The 21674-nt window shown below is 40.3% G+C and overlaps 1 protein-coding gene across 5 annotated transcripts; it reads left to right on the plus strand.

The window, feature by feature from the left end:
• The first annotated feature begins 1581 nt into the window (after positions 1-1581).
• On the plus strand, positions 1582-21673 carry ESCO1 (establishment of sister chromatid cohesion N-acetyltransferase 1). 5 transcript variants are annotated; one of them, XM_081873567.1, is made up of 12 exons: positions 1582-1659; positions 2674-2879; positions 5606-5710; positions 5814-7846; positions 8490-8601; positions 10745-10811; positions 13037-13151; positions 13737-13868; positions 16482-16571; positions 18507-18647; positions 19480-19667; positions 20831-21673. In XM_081873567.1, exons 4-12 carry the CDS (start codon positions 5816-5818, stop codon positions 20976-20978), a joined length of 3024 nt encoding a protein of 1007 aa, XP_081729693.1. In that variant the 5' UTR covers positions 1582-1659; positions 2674-2879; positions 5606-5710; positions 5814-5815; the 3' UTR covers positions 20979-21673. The 5 variants fall into 5 exon arrangements, 4 of the variants coding, with proteins under 4 accessions (XP_081729693.1, XP_081729694.1, XP_081729692.1 ...); XM_081873566.1 differs by lacking the exon at positions 1582-1659 and adding an exon at positions 1671-1686; XM_081873568.1 differs by lacking the exons at positions 1582-1659; positions 2674-2879 and adding an exon at positions 1667-1686.
• Position 21674: the final 1 nt, after the last annotated feature.

A 21674-nucleotide genomic window follows, 5' to 3' on the forward strand; every position in this document is an offset into this window, starting at 1 on the left:
ACTGCTTAATTCTAAAGTTAACTTGATTATTGACAGATTTTGGATGAAGATTTCCATCCTACATCCTACAAGACTTACTTTCAGTTTGAGCCTTGAAACCAATAAAGCAGACTGTTGCTATTCATTTCTATAGAAGCAAAAGTGAAGTAAAAAAGGTAAAGGGACCCCTGACCATTAGGTCCAATTGTGACCGACTCTGGGGTTGCGGTGCTCATCTCGCTTTATTGGCCGAGGGAGACGGCGTACAGCTTCTGGGTCATGTGGCCAGCATGACTAAGCCGCTTCTGGCGAACCAGAGCAGCGCACGGAAATGCTGTTTACCTTCCCGCTGGAAGTCCTATTTATCTACTTGCACTTTTGACGTGCTTTCGAACTGCTAGGTTGGCAGGAGCAGGGACCGAACAATGGGAGCTCACCCCGTCGCGGGGATTGAACCGCCAACCTTCTGACTGACAAGTCTTAGTTTCTGTGGTTTAACCCACAGTGCCACCCACGTCCCTAAAAGTGAAGTACATTGACTTAATTGGGACTTTTCTCCAGGGAAAATCGATTCAATCCTTTCTTGGGTTAGAAGTCTAAGTGAAATTGGTGGGATTATCAACTGTATGGGATTATAACAGAGTTGTGTGTTATGGGGACATTAGCATTGAAATACAGTACAAATTCAGTTATCTTCCCAGTATTGCCAAATCAAGAAATTCAGTAGTTTTCTATTATAAAAAATACTTTCTAAAACCAGAACTGTTCCCAAACTACTTGCTTTGTTTATAAAGTTACTTATGTTTATAATTCTATTCATGTAGTGTTTTCTTAATTCTCAGTATTCAAATACTGCACTACAAACAATCCCCAACCTTTTTTCAGTTCTACCTACTTTGTAGGACTAAGAGCACTGCTATGCCATTCGTTTGACCTGTTCCCCCCCAGGGCACAATAAATTGCTAAGTGATTTTAACACTAACCAGAAAATAAAGATAAATCTTTTCGTATACAGCATTCCTTACACACGTTTTCCTGGAGTAAGCCCCTTTAAACACTACATTTTCTTGACGAGAGCAGTAAGAGGTCGCTGTAGTGCCACAGTCTCTTATCGGTGGATGGAGGGTACAATTCCGTTATATAAAAAGGCTTACAGTATATAATTGCGAATTTAATTCTCTCTAGTGCCTGCCCGTATGAAGCCGAAGCTAGAAAAGAGAAAGGCGTGGGAAGACTCAGGGTTTGCAGACGTGTGTGTATATATATATATATATGAGGTTTGCAGATGTATATACATATACATTATACGTATGTACGCCGGGACCCCAGGCTCCCACAAGGAACAGTCCGAGTGTGCACAGTGCATTTGGAACACCGAGCTTTGGAGGGAGATGAAAAGGAACGAACAGCCACCCGAACAAGACAACTGCCTTCAACTGCTCATGCGCAGGTGCTTCTTAGAAAGCTCGTCGCCGGATATCCGGCCCAGACGCTACGAGGCTTTTCGGGCAGCAGTAAGCGTGACTGTCAGGTGTCAGCTGGCAGCGCTTTGGGGGCGGGACTAAAACGGTGTCTTCGCAAAGGGAGGCTAAAGCAACAAGACTTTCCCGCCGCCATCATACTTCTGGTTTCTCAACGCAGTCTTTCGACTCCTTCGGCAGTAGGCGGGGCTGGATTTAGGTTTGACGAGGCCCTAAGCTACTGAAGGTAATGGGACCCTTTATATGTCCAGTTGCCTTTTGTCAACAACAAATTGTCGTTCTATTTTGTGTTGAATATATGCTATATGGTAATTTATGGACCTAATAGGTATCTAAAGCCATTTGCACATGCAGAATGTAGGCCCCCTATATATAGAAATGAGCAAACCAGTGATATTTTAGGAAGCAGGCTAGCAGGCAGGGGCCATTACTTACTACACAACACAAAACACTGTTGCTGTATGTAGGTTTTATTTTTTACCTTATATTTTGGAAATGTACCTCCAGGGTTTTTTTCCTTTACATTTTTTGGGGGCCTCCAAGTGAGTGGGGCCCTAAGCTATAGCTTGTTTAGCTTATACCTAAATCTGGCACTGGTTAGGGTAAGAATGATGGAGGTACACTGGGCAGCGGATGGTTGTGCTCAGGCGGCCATAACCCACTCCTCCACAACAAACAATACTTTTTCTTGATTGGTTACTCGAACAGAACTCTGGGGTTTGGAAATAGAACTGACTCTTGTCGGGTGCAGTAGAAGGCAGATAAATGGTTTTTGCATTAATGCAGCTGGGTGGTTATTTCAAAAGAAATAAACATTTTCCTTTTTTTCAAAAAAACAAAAACACTCAGTGCGCCTGGTTCTTGTGAGGCAGTTGGCGGAAATCAGTGGAACACTTTCGCCCGGCCTTCCTCTAAGCCGTTGCTCTTCAGTTGTTGCTTTTTGGCAAGGATATAATCATTTCCCGGAGTCAAAGACAGAATTATTTCAAAGCAGTGCAGCGAAAGGAGGGCTCGTAACCTTTCACTCTTGAATGGGTTTTTCATAAGTAAATAGAAGTTTCGCTTCCTTGCCCCGCACATGGAGGATTGTGAGCGCTGTAATCGGGAACCGGAGATCCTCCTGGAAAGCCATTCTACGAGTGCCCTTGGGCTGGCGTGATACCCGGATATGAGGAGGCGTTCTAGTCGCTTCCCTTTTCTCTCTCTCGCTCAGTGTTATTCGGCGCCGGCCGGGTGACATGAGGAACCTGCGCGGGTGACACCGACGCGGCCTCGAGCGGAGCCCTCCCCCTCCCCGCGCCACTTTGTTCGCGCGCGCCGCCGCCTCGCCTGCCCACCTGGCGCCACGGCCCCAAAGCGCCTCGTCCTGGGAGGGGGCAACTCGGCCGCCCGCCGCCGCCGCCTCCTCCTCCTCAAGAGGTAAATGACAATCCTCCTGCCCTTCCTCAAGCAGCCGGTGGGGAGGGGCGGGGATAAAACCAGAAAGAAATATACGGAGGCTGTGGCCTTTCCCCGCCTGAGTCTCCCTCTCCCTCCCCCCTCCCCCCCCGAACCCCAGTTCGGCTATCGGGACCCCGAGAGAGAAGGAAACCGACGGGGGTGCGCCCGTTTCTCGACTATGGGAATTTTGGCTTTGTTGGAAGCGCCTTGGGGAAGAGGAGCAACGCCTCCCCCCACTTATCCCCCCCCCACGCCTCAAAACACTCCTTACATTCTTTGTATTTGCCAGCTCGACTCCCCTTTCTTTTTCCCATGGAGCCCCGAAGCGGTGCATAGCGGATTAGGGATTTCTGGTGTCAATAGGCAACATGGGCTTGGGCTGCAGTCTTTTAACTACGGACTTAGAAGGGAGCCCCATTCAGTTCAGTGGGGTTCGCTCGCAGGTAACATGGCCTCCCTCCAGCTCCCCGCTTCTCTCCTTCTCACGGGCAAATCTGGCTATTGTTCTGCTAGGTACTAGCCAGGGGAGGGGAGGGGGAGAAGGGAAGTGGCACAAAGCCACTTCTTTGGATGTGTTAAACTTCTTTGGATGTGCTAAATCGTACCCATTGCGTTGATAAAGGAACTGGTTTGGCAAGCTCCTCTTTAAGACAGCACAACCCAAGATTTTGTAGGAGTTCAGGATATCACCTGAACTGACCACAAACAGTATCCGATGTTGTGTAAGTGGCACTTACTTCACACAACAAGATTTTGCCTTCCTCTTCTCGCAGCCCCCTCCCCCTATCCCTCTGGATCAGATTTTAAGGGTTTGTGGGGAGATGAGGGAGAAATCATAGAATTGTAGAGTTGAAAGGGACCACAAGGTTCATCTAGTCCAACCCCCTGCAGTGCAGGCTTCTCTTTGCCCAACATGGGACTCAAACGCACAACTCTGTGATTAAGTGTCTCGTGCTCTACCGAGTGAGGGAAGTTACGTTGTACAAGCGGGGTGGCTGTGTTGAATACAAATCAAAGTGTGTGTATGAAAGATACAATATAATGTCCATATGAGGCAATTGATGATGATAATGTTTATAATGGGCATAAATCCATGGCCTTGTGTACAAAACCTGGCCTTTGGTACAAGTCACAGTTGGGGTAGTGTGGGCTTTTGTGATAACAGGTAAAGGTAAAGGGACCCCTGACCATTAGGTCTGGTCGTGGCTGACTCTGGGATTGCGGCGCTCATCTCGCTTTATTGGCCGAGGGAGCTTCCGGGTCATGTGGCCAGCATGACAAAGCTGCTTCTGGCAAACCAGAGCAGTGCACGGAAACGCCGTTTACCTTCCTGCCAGAGTGGTACCTATTTATCTACTTGTACTTTGACGTGCTTTCGAACTGCTAGGTTGGCAAGAGCAGGGACCGAGCAACGGGAGCTCACCCCGTCGTGGGGATTCGAACCGCTGACCTTCTGATCGGCAAGTCCTAGGCTCTGTGGTTTAACCCACAGCGCCACCCACGTCCCTGTAGCCATAGGCAATATTGGAATCGCTAATGCTCCAGAGATAGCTTGATCCAGGATTTGAGAAGGAAGCTTTATGTGACTTACTTTTCAGTTCAATCTGAGATATGCTAGCTACAGATTTAATTACACAACACAAACATTACTTCTTCTTCTTCTTGTTGCTCCCACCACATACCTGTTTGCCATTGCTCTGTGCACTTACAGGAACTATTTGTTTCAACTATCAAATAAATACTTGCTATGAGAAAAAACCAGATACATATTGTTATCTGTCTATCTTGATCCACCATGCTGCCAGATAGCTAAAGTAGCTCTAAAGATATTAGAGATAACCAATTAGGTTTCCCCTCAGTAGTACATATACCTCTCACACATCCTTTTTTTAAATAAAAAAAAGTTTAAGGAAGTTTGTACTTGTTCTCATTTCTTGCTATTGTAATTAAGAGAAACTTACACAGGAGACAAATTATCAATTTTTCCTCTTAAATATGGTGACACTAATAGTTTGAGTCTATAGATTTGTTCCTGATCAATCAGTGGTAAGAAAAACATAGGTTTCAAAAGGAGACTTGATAACACACAGTATTTCCCCCCCCCCCAAAGCATGTGAAATGGCAAAAATAATAGAAATTTCAAAATAACTTGTGCACGGTAAAATGGCATTATTAGAATCTGAAGTAGAATAAGGCCTGGAGGAGTCTGAGATGGTTAGAAGGAATGCTTATTCTTAAATGTTGATGCTCTTCAAGACAAATCCTGTTAAAATTTCATTTACTTTAGAATAATTAGAATCAAATCAAGAGTGCAACATACAGAGCAGCTTGAAGCTGAGTCAGGCAAGGGAAGGAACCTGTGATCTCCAACTCCCATCAGCCTCAGCCAGCATGACCAGTGGGTCAGGGATGTTGGAACTGTAGTTTAACAACAGCTGGAAGGACAACAGCTCACCATCCCTGGAATAATTTTGTGCCCTATTTAATTTGCATAAAATGTGTATATTATTTATTACCTGAAACTCTTGCTTATTTGATATATGGTTCACAAAATATCTGCAGCTTCCCATAGAATTAGAAAACTAGTTGAAAATTTGAACGCATGTTCTTGGAAATAAGTTTCACTACTGTAATGAAATACGACTGAGGGATAACTGTAAAACACTGTCATTTCCAATAATATTTTGTTGTTTCTGTGTTTATAGGAGATATGTAATGCTCTCCTTGGATGCAAATTTATAAGGAATGTGTTTTTCACAGATCAGCACATTTCTTCAGCTGAGACAGAGTTTATTTATAAAGCAGTACCTGTGAGTAAGCCATGTCATCATGTTAAACTTTGCATTTAAGTTCTATTTTTTGCAGAAATAGTTGGAAATACTGTATAAATGACTTAATACTTGTCTTTTTCAGAAATGGCAGCACAGAAAAGAAAATCTGTGCTGGTAGAACCCCCTGCTAAGCGGCAGAAACTGGATAAGAATAGTAAATCAGTATCAACTAGCAAAGGAAAAAAAGTGCTTCATGCCAAATCAAATAAAAATACTGTGTTGAAGAAAGAAATGCACAAAGTCTCTACAAAAACTAACAGGACAGCTGTCAATAACTCCATAAACAGATCCTCTAAACCATCCTCCCAAACTAAACGAGCACAGAAGTATTCCAGACAGACTTCAAATGAATTAAAGAAGAAAAGTTGTAAAGCAGTACGTGTGAAACAAACTTCCCTAAAGCCTATAGGAAAATTATCTTCTACGAAAGCATCCCTAAAATCTTCCAAAATAAACCATGGTAACCATCTGAGCTGTACAAAGCCTTCCTCCAAACGCACTTCTACAGGGAAGGAAAAATCCAGTGCCGTCAAAAGTAAGACTTCTCGTGAAACCAAGAAGAAAAAGAATTCATCTGCAGATATTAAAAAGTGTTCTACTGAAGCTCTGTGTAATAGACGTTCAGCATTGCACAATAGAGCTACTCATAAGAACTTGTCCTCTGAATCAAAATCAAGGGTAGAAAATTCCAAAAAGGGTAGAACTACTAAAGCCACTAAATTCCTTAAAAGTAACAAGGTTAACTTTGAGGTTCAGAATTCCAAAAAATCTTGTGCAAAAAAATCAGCTTCTCAAAGCATTGAACAGATGCGGACTAAAACTTTCAGTGATAAAAAAGCTTGTGAATCTGACAAAGGGAAAAAAATTACAAGGTCAACAGATACTAATTCTAAAAAAAGTACTGTTAGAAATACAGAAGAGCAGTTGCATGTCACAAAAGCTAAAGATGTGTCTTGGAAGGAGACTGTGCAGGATGTTCCTCAGTCACAACCTGCTGTTTCACATGATGAGCATCAAACTCGAAGATCACCAAGATTGCAGCAAGCATCTAATGTGCCTACCATATCTTTGCGCAGCAGAAAAATTGAAGGAGGACGTGCTTCTACTCGAAAGCAATGCACCCAGATGAAAAAACAGGTTCCATGTATTAAAAATGAAAAGCTGGACTCTGTCCAGCCAATAATGGAACAAAAAATCATGAAAAGCGATGAATATAATAATGGAGAAATAGAAATAACAAGTTTTGAGAAAATTGATTCTCTGAAACAGAAAAAACATGAGGTGGGTTCTAAAATCCGTGATTTGACCACATCTGAAGAGAAGGTAAGAGAATCAAGAAATAATCCTGACTCTAGCCTTCAAGAATCTACTAATGGATCTGTCAACACAACTTCCTGCTCTGTGACATCAACATGCAGGGTAATAAGTAAAGAAAAGGAATCCGTGCACAGAAATGGAAAAATCAGTGTAAAAGCAAAGAGAGGTTTTTCAGACTCTCTGAGTCAAAAACCTGCTTATCAACCAGAGGATGTGATGAAGTCAAAAAAGATTAGCATTCTTGAGCTATGTGAGGAAATTGCAGGTGAGATTGAGTCAGACACTGTGGAAGTAAAAAAAGATCATCCTAATGCAGAATATGGAAAAGAGGAAGAGAGAGATACTGTAGTGGAGTTGCCTCAGATTGCAGTATCTACTGAAGAGGAAACTAATCAGAACTCTCAGTGTAAGCGATTTTTCCCCAGCAAAAAAGGAATGTCTGTCAAATGTACTGTGAATGGCAGACATAGTACTGCAAACAAAAACTCTAAATGGACCAAAATAAAATTAGCAAAGGTTAATCATGTGAACCAAAGTCCTTCAAATTCCTCAAGTACTCCAGCGCTTGGTTTGTTAAAGTGCAATATTCCAGAGAAACAACAAGAAGCAGTTGTAGAAATGCACCTTCCAGAAGCCCAGAGGAAACAGGTACACTCAGAGGACAATGGTAACAGAGCACATGAACAGAAGTTAAATATACCTTGCTCTAAAGGAATCCAGGCTAAAGCTAGGGTGGCTATAGAAAATGGTCTCTCTACCCTAAGCCAGCACCATGGCCCTGAGCCAGCCCCAGATGAGGTAATCAGTTTTTAATATTATTGTATGATGATTGCACACATTTTCAGCGTCAGATTAGAAATGTTTTGTGAGGCAGTTTGTGCAGTTACTTTAATATACCATGGTGCAATCTGCTTAAAATGGGTCATTTCATCCCATTACTGCTACTTTTTCTAAATCATGTGAAAAAGCTATTCTGGCCAATTTCACTTTAAGCAGGTGTGCATGGTTGGCTGCCCATAAAATCTTCTAGTACATCCATTGTTGTTTTACAGTACAACAGAAGCTTTCCAAAGCTTCCCTTCAACAGCAAAACCAGGCATCTCTGCAGTGTACCACAGCATAATTGTTTTCTGTGGTCAATAGAATCATGTGCAGGGCAGCACCAAGTGCAAAAAGTGGTCCACAATATTTTTGCCACTAGACTTTTTAAAGCTAATTTGTGTAATTCAGTTACTAAATAACGTGAATGATCGTTGCTTCCCAAGTGCTGTACTTTTTTTGTCAGTATTGGATCTATTGTCAGATTGCTAATATAGTAAATTTATATGGATTTATCTAATATGGTCAATTCATACAGGTTTTTCTAAGTCTGGTTTGGTAAGACACATGACACATAGTGGAATAATTTGTCTAAAATGCTATGTTTCAATATTTTCTTTAGGGCTTCAATTTACATTTGGACTCAAGTCCAGAAAGTACGCCAAGGAAAATAATTACAGCACAGTCACCAGTGAAGGAAGTAAAAAAAGAAAGAGCAGAAATAAAACCTCAAGGTGAATCTTAAAATACAAGTTCCATACATTTTCACAACTTTATAACATCTTATTTGTGTGAATTATCAGTAGCTGAATTACAAGTTGTATTACAGGAAGCTCTTGATGGATTTGTTCATAAAACTGTAGAAGCAGAAATTGGAAAAGGCACCGTGTATCATCCATTCCAGCACTATGCCCTTGACAGGCTAAGCTGAAAGTATCATGGCAGCTGACGACAGCTCATGGGTCTCAGGCTCTCCTTGCACGAATTACATGCAAATTTCCATGTAAATTGCTCCATATGTCCTGCAAGGGAGCCAAGTGCCCCAGATCTTTAGGGCTGGACCATCAACATGATCCAAGCACTGTTTCAGCCTGCAGCTGTGACTTTGTGGTGGTGGTGCAGAGGTGGCAAGGAGCAGCGCATCCGGCCTCAACTAGGAAGGAGAGCTGTAGCAGCACCAGATTATTATTATTATTTATTAAATTTCTATACTGCCCTACACCTGCAGGTCTCAGGGTTGTTTACAGCATAAAATCGCAATATAAAAAAACAAATTAGGTAATAAAATAAAAGCAACCCAATAAGCTCCAGTTGGCTTCACATTTTCAGGGCAGCTGCAGGGCCACAGTGGGTGTTGCAGAGAGAGACCTCTTGGTCAGCAAGACCCTCTGACCTTTTGCTGTTGAAAATAAAGAGGTAGAGTTAATCTAGTCCAGAAAGGAGCTCAGAACTGTGTAGCTAAGTAATAATGACTCGCTTGGAGGCAAAATGAGATTGGTGTCATACCAAATAAACCTTAAGCCATTTATACGTGGAAGAGCAAGCCTAAACACAATCATGTGCTGTGTGCGTGAGAAAATATGAATGTATGTGTGAATGGCCCTACCAACCACTAGTCCAGGCCCTAACCATCACTGGCTTTGGCCATGCTGACTAGCATGTGATTGCCAACTGCGCATCCACAGTTGTCCTTGGGAACGAAAGGGTTGCCCACCCTTCCAAATAATGACATGCAGCAGTTTATCCCATTGTTCTTATTTACCAAGTTCATATTTCTTTGAATGGACTCCCTGGTATGTTCAAAATTTATTCGTATCAGACTGTGCTATTGCTGACTAGACTACTGCTTTACCTTAGTATATCACCTTAAGTATAATGCTGGTCTTAGTACTACATATTAAGCACTAAGCTCTCCTCCCCCATCGTTCTGCCCGGACACTGAGGTCCAGCTCTGAGGGCCTTCTGGCGGTTCCCTCACTGCGAGAGGCCAAGTTACAGGGAACCAGGCAGAGGGCCTTCTCGGTAGTGGCGCCCGCCCTGTGGAACGCCCTCCCATCAGATGTCAAAGCAATAAACAACTACCTGACATTCAGAAGACATCTGAAGGCAGCCCTGTTCAGGGAAGTTTTTAATATGTGACATTTTAGTGTATTTTTCATCTTTGTTGGAAGCCGCCCAGAGTGGCTGGGGAAACCCAGCCAGATGGGCGGGGTACAAATAATAAATTATTATTATTATTATTATTATTATTATTATTATTATTATTTGGCTACATACTATATACTGCAATTCTTGAATCATTATTAGAAGTGCTACTGTGTTGGCAGTTGTTCCTTAATGTTTGAGTCATACAATAGTTCTGACTAGCTTAGTGTTCTCTACTTTCACGGGAGCTATCTTGGTGAAGCTTCGGATTACGTCTTTCTTAGTCATGTTGCCTGGGATTCTTAAGATTGGAGGTGCCAGGGATTGAATTTGGCATCCTCTGCATGAAAGCTCTCCCACTGATTTCTGCCCCCTTCCATTTTTTTTCATATGCAGACCACACATAGCAGCTGTAATGGTTCCTATTGCGTTCAGTGTACAGTTCAAGGGATTGTGTTTGACTGTTCTGAATCCAACATTGCATTTGGTTACAAAAGTTCTTTAGTGGCCAGATATAAACCTTCAATAATATAAAAATGTATGTTGTAAGGCAAAATTACTCAGAAAATTGATTTATTTCAGGTTAATATTTGTATTTTATTTCTGCATGTCTGTCATTCTCTGCCATCAAACAGATAAAATCTCAAATACTGGGTATACATGGGATATTATATATATATATGTATGTGTGTGTGTTTGTGTAAGTAAATTAACACATTCATTCCTTTATAGATGCAGCTCCCAAGCAGTTGGTTCGGACTCTGTTCACAAATAAAACCTCCGAGACAAATGAGAGCAGGTATCAATTAGTTGCATTGCTTGTTGCCTTTGTTCCTGCAGTGAACCTTTTAAAGCTTGTATTAAGTCCTTCTCACCACAACTAATAGAATCATAGAATTGTAGAATAGTAGAGTTGCCGGGGATAACAAGAGTCATCTTGTCCAACCCCCTGCGATGCAGGAATCTTTTTGCCCAGCGTGGGTCTTGGATCCACAACCCTGAGATTAAGATTCTCATGCTCTACTGACAGAAGCTGTTGATGCAAGGATACCTTCCTTTTTGTATTGCGCTTGGTTTTGAAAAAGAAACTTTTAAGTGGCTGCAGATCCTGTATTTTCAGGCCTCTAAACTCATGGGTATGCTTTCCTCCTGGCATGATCAGGCTCTGCCAAAACTAGTACTTCCCCCTGACATTCCTATGAAGACTCTGAAACAAATATTGCTGCTACCCATACTTTTTCTTATGCAAGCCTTGGTTCTTGCCATACGCTATTCTGTATATCAAGTAATTAGAGGTTTCAAATGTTAGAGGTTGCTATCTTTTTATTATTGAAGTATTAAACTTTTATAGACTTAGTTATGGCTTCCAATTAGCTTAGAATCATAGAATCATAGAGTTGGAAGAGATCACAAGGGCCATCGAGTCCAACCCCCTGCCAAGCAGGAAACACCATCAGAGCACTCCTGACATATGGTTGTCAAGCCTCTGCTTAAAGACCTCCAAAGAAGGAGACTCCACCACACTCCTTGGCAGCAAATTCCACTGTCGAACAGCTCTTACTGTCAGGAAGTTCTTCCTAATGTTTAGGTGGAATCTTCTTTCTTGTAGTTTGGATCAATTGCTCCGTGTCCGCTTCTCTGGAGCAGCAGAAAACAACCTTTCTCCCTCCTCTGTGTGACATCCTTTTATATATTTGAACATGGCTATCATATCACCCCTTAACCTCCTCTTCTCCAGGCTAAACATGCCCAGCTCCCTTAGCCGTTCCTCATAAGGCATCGTTTCCAGGCCTTTGACCATTTTGGTTGCCCTCCTCTGGACACGTTCCAGTTTGTCAGTGTCCTTCTTGAACTGTGGTGCCCAGAACTGGACACAGTACTCCAGGTGAGGTCTGACCAGAGCAGAATACAGTGGCACTATTACTTCCCTTGATCTAGATGCTATACTCCTATTGATGCAGCCCAGAATTGCATTGGCTTTTTTAGCTGCCGCATCACACTGTTGGCTCATGTCAAGTTTGTGGTCAACCAAGACTCCTATATCCTTTTCACATGTACTGCTCTCAAGCCAGGTGTCACCCATCTTGTATTTGTGCCTCTCATTTTTTTTGCCCAAGTGCAATACTTTACATTTCTCCCTGTTGAATATTTCTCCCTTGTTAGCTTATTGAATATAAATGCAGTTATTCCTTGTGGGAGTTGTATGCAATTTGTATTGACTGAAGTCCTGAGTGATAATATAATTAAAAGATTGCTATTGAGAATTCAAATGTTCATAACTGTATGCAACCATATTGTTAGGATAAGCAGGACATGCTGAACGGTGCCCTCTCTAAATAGGCTCCACTATACTTCTTCATCATTCATAGTAAGGAAAGCCCCCCCCCCCATTTCCCATAGATATTTCTGATAGTCTGCCATGCAAATGACATATTAAAGAGAAATCATTCCTCCTTGCCTGAGTTTCATCCCAACCCCACCATTTGTCCATGTCTTTTTTCCTAAGGCTACATTTCCACCACCCTTGAGGACAAATGGGAAGCTGCATAGAACAACCTCCATTAATGTTGTACTGCTTGCACAACCCACTGTGAATCATAGCATGGTAGTAACAGACACTAGTGCAGCCTCCCAAACCCAGCAGGCTGGCTTCTCTCACTGAACTTTTAGAAAGCCAGTAAGTTCCTTAAGGCTCAAGGGAGAATCATGATGGGGTTGGTCAGTTGGGTGGTCACCTGGAAGCAATTCTTAGTTGGCCAAGCAAGTGGTTATTTACAATCCTGGTCTATCAAATGAGTGTAGGATTTGCACTTGTAGATTTTGCTTGTTCTTTAATATGAACCATATTTTTTCAACAAAGCATAGCTAAAGAATTTTGAACAATTAAAGATTTTTTTTTGCATTAAAGTAGGTTCCAGTTACTTCGGTTTAATATTTGCATTTTTAGCTGAATTTAAGTTCATATTAAAATATATAGAGAAATAGGCAACATTTTGTTCATTTGAACTATTTTTATACTTAAAGGACATGTTTGCCAAAGATTGCATTAGCATCAAAATGTGGTGGTTTCCTTTCATCTGAAGAACATATTCAAAAACCAAAAGATGTAGCAAAAGATAGCGATAAGCAGCTGATCATTGTAAGTATTTTATGTTCTTCTTGTGCATAATTTTAATCAAAATACATTGCGTCCAACTAAGTTTCACACAGAGTAGACCCATCGAAATTAATGAACCTAAGTCTACTTTGCGTAGGACTAGCGTTGGCTACAACCCACTGACCAAATACCCACCCACCAATGTCATGGATGGCGCCCACTTTTATTCCTCCTAAATACATTGATGGTTATTATTTAATTATATAAGGAAATGTAAAGTGCAAATTTGGGGGTTTGGTCACAGAGAGGAAAATAGTGCCTTGTACTACTGACTCTGGGAGCCCAGATCACTACTGACAGGTATTGTTCCAGGAGTGAACAAAATAGAAACTCACCTCCATACTCTCTCACACATCAGCATTTTGCTGGTTTGTGTATGAAATACAGAATTCAAACAAATCACTTGATTGAGAAAATCTTGTCCTCATACTAATGGAAAGTAGTGTAAATTTGAGCAAGAGTCAGCAGGGGTTCATGTTTTTGTAAACTCCCTTTTGTGTTAAGAAACTTTGTTTAATGTGCGTATTACTGCTCCTGAATGAGCACTATATTTACTTTTTAATATAGGATGCAGGACAAAAGCGATTTGGAGCCATTTCCTGCAACATTTGTGGAATGCTCTATAGTGCTTCAAATCCTGAGGATGAAACTCAACATCTACTCTTCCACAACCAGTTCATAAGTGCTGTAAAATATGTGGTAAGAACATTTCTTTAATATAACATTGTATGCTTTGGAGCTTTTGCTATAGATTAACCAGAACAGCATTTACTGCTGGATATAGACTATTTAATAATTACCCTTAAAAAGTGTAGGCAAGTGTTAGATCCATTTAAATGTGTTTTTGAATGCTAGTCAGTTATCAATGCTAATTCATCATACTTTTTCAATGCTAATTCATCATACTTTTCAAGTGCTTTTTTCTGGTCCTGGTATTTTTTCCTATGCATCAATACAGTATTACAGTATATGACTTAGCACTCAAAAATGGACTAATTTAGTCAGTAGTTTCTCTATTTGCATAAAACTGTAAATATGTGTAAATTAGGTATGGTCATATTTTCAAGTAACTTGGCTAATAGAAAATGCTAAACTTTGCATAGTCTGACTTTTAATTTCAAAAATTGCACACCAAACAAAACTGCTGTTAGTCTAAACATAATATTCCCCTGTAACTTCCATTAAAGTCAGGGAAGTTTGTTTTCTTTATCATACATGTTACCTTCCGTACATTGACATTGATAAGACCTCCAGGACAACTGAACTGAATTCACCAAGCTACTTAATTTATATATGACACAAATTCAATCTTTGGTTCAAATCTAGCTTGGGATATAAGAATCTTTTGTATATCATTATAGTTGTACAATTCGCAGTCATATAATTTTTAAAAGAAGTAATCATCCGCAGATATATCACAACATTTATAGTTAAAAGAGAGGCTATCTGAAAACGATCGGGCCAGTACTTGTTGCCTACACAAGGTAGTTAAGCCATTTTAGCTTTTTAAAAAACTTCTGCTCTCCAGGGCTGCCTTCAAAATGATCACAGCATAGCAATTGATATTACTAATAAGGCTCTTGTTTCTAGACTCTTTGATTGTATGAAAGTACAGGACTAAATTGTTTTTTTTAATGACTGATATAAACTGAAAGCTAAATTAAGGGTGCATGTTAGAGGTTTTTTGACCCAGAAATGGAGCAATAGCCCCTGAAGTTGGCAAAGCACGGGCTTCTGTGCTCATAATACCTGGTCACAGCTAGCCACATTTTGAACTAACTGCAGTTCCCAAACTGTCTTTGGAGGTAGCCCAATATGTGATGCATTCCCTTGTCTAATCTTTTACAAATTCTACCCTCATTTTGTGATGCCCTGTATCGCTATTAGTAAGGGAGAAATAAATCCAAAACTGGAGATGAGAATGCATATTAGTAGACTTTGAGGAAGTTTTTTTGAATATTTCTGGGTTTCTAAAACTGAAACCTACCTTTTGAATAGGGTGGAATAGAAATCTAAATACCTTGATGAAATGAATTCTTACTGCTAGTGCTGAAAAGGATCTTCATCTGGTAGCAGTGGTTAGTTGCTTTAGTACATTATTATTATTATTTGTTTGGAAAAAAGCATGTAGTACTGAAAACAACAGTTCTAGATTATTATTTTTAAGTACCGGTAATGTTTTAAATTTAGAAGACAGCATATCTTCCAGGCAGTTCCCCTTTCTCCCTCCTTCAAAGTGTTTTGTGTCTCAGATATACGTCACTTAGGCTAGAGAAATATACCATAACTTTCTGCATCCTTTCTGAGCAACATAAACTCTAATTTCTGGCTAAGTCCCATCTTAATAGACTTAAGTGGCTTTTTGTTTTGTTTTTCCATGCAGGTACTGCTCATTAATCACCATCAGTGTGGATCTGAAGAAGACTTAATTACCTAATTTTTGAGTATGTTTAACTTCAGATACACACAGCATAGCAACTTATCTCTTTAGGTTCTTAGAAGGTAGTTATTCTTTTTATAGCCTCATTTTTGTGACTATGATCGTTATGACCAGTTACAAAATGAATGATTCCGTATTTGAACCATTGCATGCCACTCAGTTCATGGAAAACCTCCTGGAGGTCTTTTGCATGCCAAGATGTTAAAATGTAATATTTTGTATTTATGGAGGTAACAATGTTTGTTAAAGAAACTCAGTTTTTAAAATCTGCTCATTTCTGCTCACTAGAGACTAGAATGCACCCACCTGCACATATAGTTGCTCTGCTTTGGTGTTTGGGGTATTGGCTCCGATAACCAAGTAGATGTACCAGTTCTCAGCTAATTTGTCTTAGAGTTGTTTGGGGCAACCACAGAAAAAACGAGAAAAATTCTGAAGTATTAAAACACTTTGATGGTGTTAATATGAATAAATTCAACAACAACCCAATTGGGTTTGTTGCCTACTAAACAAGATGCAGATTTTAAGGGTGTGCTTAGCGCTGCGGTAGGGGAAAGTGAAGTCCTGTTGTACAAGCAGAAATCCATTCCTCTTACATATAGATCATTTTGCATAGTGCTACAAGGAATAGTGAATAGTGCTGGTTCGCCAGCTGCAGCTTCGTCACGCTGGCCACGTGACCTGGAAGTGTCTTCGGATGGCGCTGGCTCATGGCCTCTTGAGCGAGATGAGCGCGCAACCCTAGAGTCGGACACGACTGGCCTGTATGGGCAGGGGTACCTTTACCTTTACAAGGAATAATAGTTGCGAACATTGGGTTAAGCAATGTAAAAGTGTCTATTTAGTCAAGTATTTATTATGTGCTTTTTTAGGGCTGGAAAAAAGAGAGAATTTTGGCTGAGTATCCTGATGGCAAGATAATAATGGTACTTCCTGATGATCCAAAATATGCACTAAGAAAGGTAGAACAAACCTTTAAAAAAACCTCTATTCTTTTCTTTGTTTTTTTCACATGAGCAAATAGCTTAGTTAAGCATTTGTATGAACTTGGCTCATAATTTCAGGTACATTTAACAGGTTGGTTCCTGTGTTAACATTAGCTGTCTGTCTCCTAATCAGCACACAAATCATCAACCAGAAATACCTGTTACTAGTAGTGTTATTTTAGTGCTCTCTTTTTGGGTCTATATGTAGATTAGAGAAACTTGAAAATAAAGTGAATGCATAGGGGCTGACTGTTTGTAAACCTTTTCCCGAGATTAAATATCTGTTGCCTTTGACTATCCACATGGACCTGTGGCATGTAAAGGTACAGATATAATAGATATGAATGGTCCAGTTATTTTTGATAACATCATGTTTGCTAAAGTGCCAGGCCAGAGCTTGTTATTGAATAGAAGTAGATAATTATCCTGACAGGCCACTGCTGAGCTCTGGAAGGAAAAAATGTAGGAAAAAATTTCTAGCTTACAAGGCCAAGCTGGAACTTACTGTACTCTACTGTAGAGGCTACTTTTTTGATCAAAGAAAGCAAAAACCTGCAATTGAGGTGTGATGTCTTTCCTCCATGGAAGAAAAACATGTCAGAACTTGCAGAGAAGATCTGAATGAGAAATAGACTCCTGAAATATAACCACTCTTAGTACTGATTCTAAGGAACTAGGTAGGAAAGCATATTAAACAGCCTTGTCATAGGCAATTATTTATTTCCTGAAATTTTTGCAAGCAGGAGGTTTCCTAAAAGATGAAACAATAAAATCACAACCATACTTTAAAACCTACAAAAGTGAAAATACTAAAACAGATTAAAATTGCCTCATAGGAAATATGCAGGGTTTGTGCAAGCACAGTGCCTGAATGTAACAGGATCTCTATTGAGCGTAACTGAACCCTTTCTTCTAAACCAGCCTTTCTCAACCTGGGGGTCCTCAGATGTTGTTGAACTACAACTCCCATCACCCCTAGCTAGCAAAGCCAGAGGTCAGGGATGATGGGAGTTGTAGTCCAACAACATCTGGGGACCCACAGGCTGAATCTAAACCATCTTTCTCACTGGTGTGTGTGAAGTGGTGTACACACAGGAACTGTACCAGGCCATGTCAGGAAATAGAAGGCACATCTGCCATATCCCCATCTAGCCCACCTCATTTGCCAAATCAAGGAAGAGGAAGCATCAATATTGCTTTCCTTGACTGAGCAGATTGGGTGGGAACATGTGTCTAAGTATCCCTGGGCATGCATGCCAAAGAAAGGAGTGGGAAAACAGGGATCCTGTGGCTTATAGCTGACTGACTGTGAAAAGACAGCATTCCTGGTGGAGTACATTGAAGCCATTTCCTTTTTAAATGTTTAGATTCTTCCTAAACCTGTAGTTGAAGTTGTTATGTTTTGGAACTTTTTTCCTAGATGCCGTTATTCACTGTATTAATCAGCTAAAGCTGATTGCTTGACTAGTGTGGCTCATTTTCATTTTGTTAATGGCATTTCATGGCATTTCTGAGTTCAATATAACATATAATCACTTGATAAATATAAGTATGTGGCAGGGCTGAAACTCATATTCCCAGAACAATGAACAGCTTGCTTTGGAGTTCTGTTGAGTTACTGTAACAGGGAACAAGGCAGAATTACTGTTGTTCATATGTCCCAACTGTGGGTGGTTATTTTTAAAATAAAAAGTTTCCAAAGTTCCTTTTAATATTTCAGCAAAGACACATATTGATTTTTTTTTGCTCAGTAACAGAAACAGTCATTGTTCTTTTCCAAGATATTCATTGTTGCACTTACTTTTCTTTATTTCTTTACATATTCTTCAGTAGACCTAGAACTTATTTTTTAAAAATCTTTTTTTACTTCTGAATATACTGGGTATAATTATATTATGCAATTTTTGGCAGGTTGATGAAATCAGAGAGATGGTAGATAATGATCTGGGATTTCAACAAGCTCCTCTTACATGCTCCAGAACTAAGACACTGTTATTTATTTCTAATGATAAAAAAGTAACAGGATGCTTAATCGCCGAACATATCCAATGGGTGAGTAAGGCTGTGTCCAGAACAAGTTTCTTCTTCATTCATTGGGTGGTTTTTTTAAGATCTCTTCATTAATGTAGTATTTTCTGTGGGTAGGCCATACTATAAAGAGCATTATTTGCAAGTGGCTCAGTCTTCTGAGTTATGTTGAAGGCTGGTTTTTGGCTTTTGTTCTGTTTTTAAACTTCCATATGCTTCTTGACATAGATGGCAGTAACCCTTTCTGTAATGGGCAATGTGAACTGTTTGCGGAGGGAAGGAGTAGCATATGGGAACTGTTTTCCTTTATAAAATGGGCTGTTAGCTTTATGCCTGAAGCAATCTGGAATGTCTTCTGTAAGTGGGTTTACTCAGAATTCTGTCTGTCTGTTGCAAGCTCCAAGCTGCCTGAAGACAATGTTCTCTAGTTCTGCTCAGATATCATAAAGAACATAGCTGAGGGGTGTTTTTTTAATGAGGTATTTCCTTCTACCCCCAAAAAACACATCCGAATGAGGGATACTGTCAAGATGAATTACATGCTGGCCCAGCTGGTCAGAGGACAGACACACCCTGGGGGGGGGACTGGTACAGACCATATACCCTAATTAACTTCTAAAGTTCCACATTTTAGGGAGTGACTGTTGACTCTAGCAGACGATTTCTCAGTTTGAAACATGAAAGCTGCCTGCTTTTTGTACTTTTGCTTGTAATAAAAATGGCAACGGTGTGACTGTACAAAATTCTGAAAGGAGGTAGTAATGAAAACATCTATAATAGACAAGTTCACCTTACATTAGCTGTTTTAGTGCACTTTGCATTGGTAAAGTATGCTGAAGCTAGGTTTGTTCTCTAGGGATACAGAGTTATCGAAGAAAAGATACCAGAAGTTAGTTCAGAAAACGAGAAAGTCACCTTTGAAAGGCAAAAGGCTTGGTGCTGCTCAACGTCTCCTGAGCCTGCTATCTGTGGAATTAGTCGCATCTGGGTGTTTAGCATGATGCGTCGGAAGAAAATTGCTTCTCGGATGTTAGAATGTTTGAGGTAAATATTTATTTTGTATTTTAGTATGAAATGTGTTAAGTATAGGACTGGAGTCCCTATCATGGTGCCTGCAGGCACACATACACCATCCCTGATAACCACGAGGGGATCTCAGTCCTTAGAAACAAACAAAAACTAGTTGGTTGAAGGCTTTTTCCACCTCTGCTGTCTGTTAGGAATAGTTCCACTTTCTTTGGCCTCTGTACAGGGTTTTAAAATGCCCTACAATCTTTGCCCTTCCCTTCTCAATTCTAGCCAGAGGTGAGGAGAGAATGTGCTGCGGTGGATGTGTCAATAAAGAACAAAAAGATAGAGTGTTTGTGAAAGGGAAGAGGCAAGGCACATTTTTAGCAGCAATAACCACAGGGGTTCCCCCCGCCCCTTCTGTGGGGAGGGAGTGGGAGCTTTTTGGATCTCCTCCCCCAAAAAAGTCCCATAAGAGAGGGCTGAATGACTGGGGAGCAATTCTGTAGTTCTCTCCATCCAAATAAGCCACAGGCCTCAACAGCACCCCACAGCTGTGGCTTTCCCAGTTGGGTGGACGTATCTTAGAGTGTTGGATAGACTATTTTTACAGAGCAGTTCATGGACCCAAAGCCCAGTTCCTCATGATTTTCACAAGGTACCAGCTGAAAACCAGCATCAAATCACAGATCGCATTGATGTCCTCCAGATTTGTGGAACATGGCAGATGCTGTAAGGGGTAGATTTTGGAGGAGGAAAGGGGGAATCTCATTCCACTCTTGGGCAGGACACAGCTGAATAGTGCCCAAAATATTTAGCATTTTATATAGTCATTTGAATACTCTAATATTCTGATTTGTGAAGCACTTCAATCTAAATAAGCATGCTTGCAAAACATAAGTAAATAGTCAGCCAGTCACATCTTTCACTTTATTTGCTATTATTGGAAGCCTTCTGTTTTATTGTAACTATAAGTCCAGAGAGTAGATAGTCATATTTCAAAAGTTGTGTGAACTGCTATAATTTCTCTTCTTACCCTCTCCTCCGGTCTTTAAAACTGCTTTTTCAAAAACATGGAATAGTGTGGCATTTGATGGTGCCAGTTGTTTCACTTGATTGATGGGGATTATTTGATCAAATAGCATGGTACCCGTATATGTTATGTTAACGCTATTCCTTTTTAAAATATCTTTAAACAGGAGTAACTTTATATATGGCTCATATTTGAGTAAAGAAGAAATCGCATTTTCTGATCCTACCCCTGATGGAAAACTGTTTGCAACACGGTACTTTGGTACTAGTCAGTTCCTGGTATATAACTTTCTCAGTGGACAACAACCTGCTTAGAGTGGAAATTTTATAGCAAAATTATTGCCCAGCTGCAGACAGAGAATGGGGCACTTCCTAGCAGTTAACTCAGGAGTAGTAACAACCAAAATGTGGTTGCTGTATTTTGTTAACTGTAAACAGTACAAAAAGTAGGGTAATTTTTTTTAAAGGCTATTTTTATATAAAGAATGTATTATATCTATAGTAACTTAGTCATGTTTACATGCAGTATATAATTGTTCATAGTGGACTGTCAACTAGTGCAAGAACTGTGGTCGCCTTTAAAGTACATTTTGAAGTTCACAATGAAGTAATATACCAGGGCAGTGACAGCATTTCTTTTCAATAAGAGCCTATACATACATATCATCGCTAAAAGATGTTCTACAGCATGACATTGTTTAGTTTCCGTATACACTTTGAATGGAAAATAATGTTTTAAAAAAGACAGTGTTCAATAGATTAGCCTGAGGAGGAAGCCCTGACTTTTTTCAGCAATAGCATACTTTTTTTGTGGACTTCACTTTGATACTTTATCCAAAATCCCTCCAATTTCAGAGGGTGCATATGTTGAAAAACTGCTGTGGCCTTTCTTGACCTGTATATAATGTAGATTAAAAGTAAAGTATTTGATAATTTTAAAATAATGTACTAATGCTCAGTAAATTTAATCAATGCCTTTGATATGGTTGAATATTAAAAGTTGATTGAAAC

The sequence above is a fragment of the Podarcis erhardii genome (genome assembly GCF_964252035.2).
Source record: "Podarcis erhardii genome assembly, chromosome: 8".
Classification (NCBI taxonomy): Eukaryota; Metazoa; Chordata; class Lepidosauria; order Squamata; family Lacertidae; genus Podarcis; species Podarcis erhardii.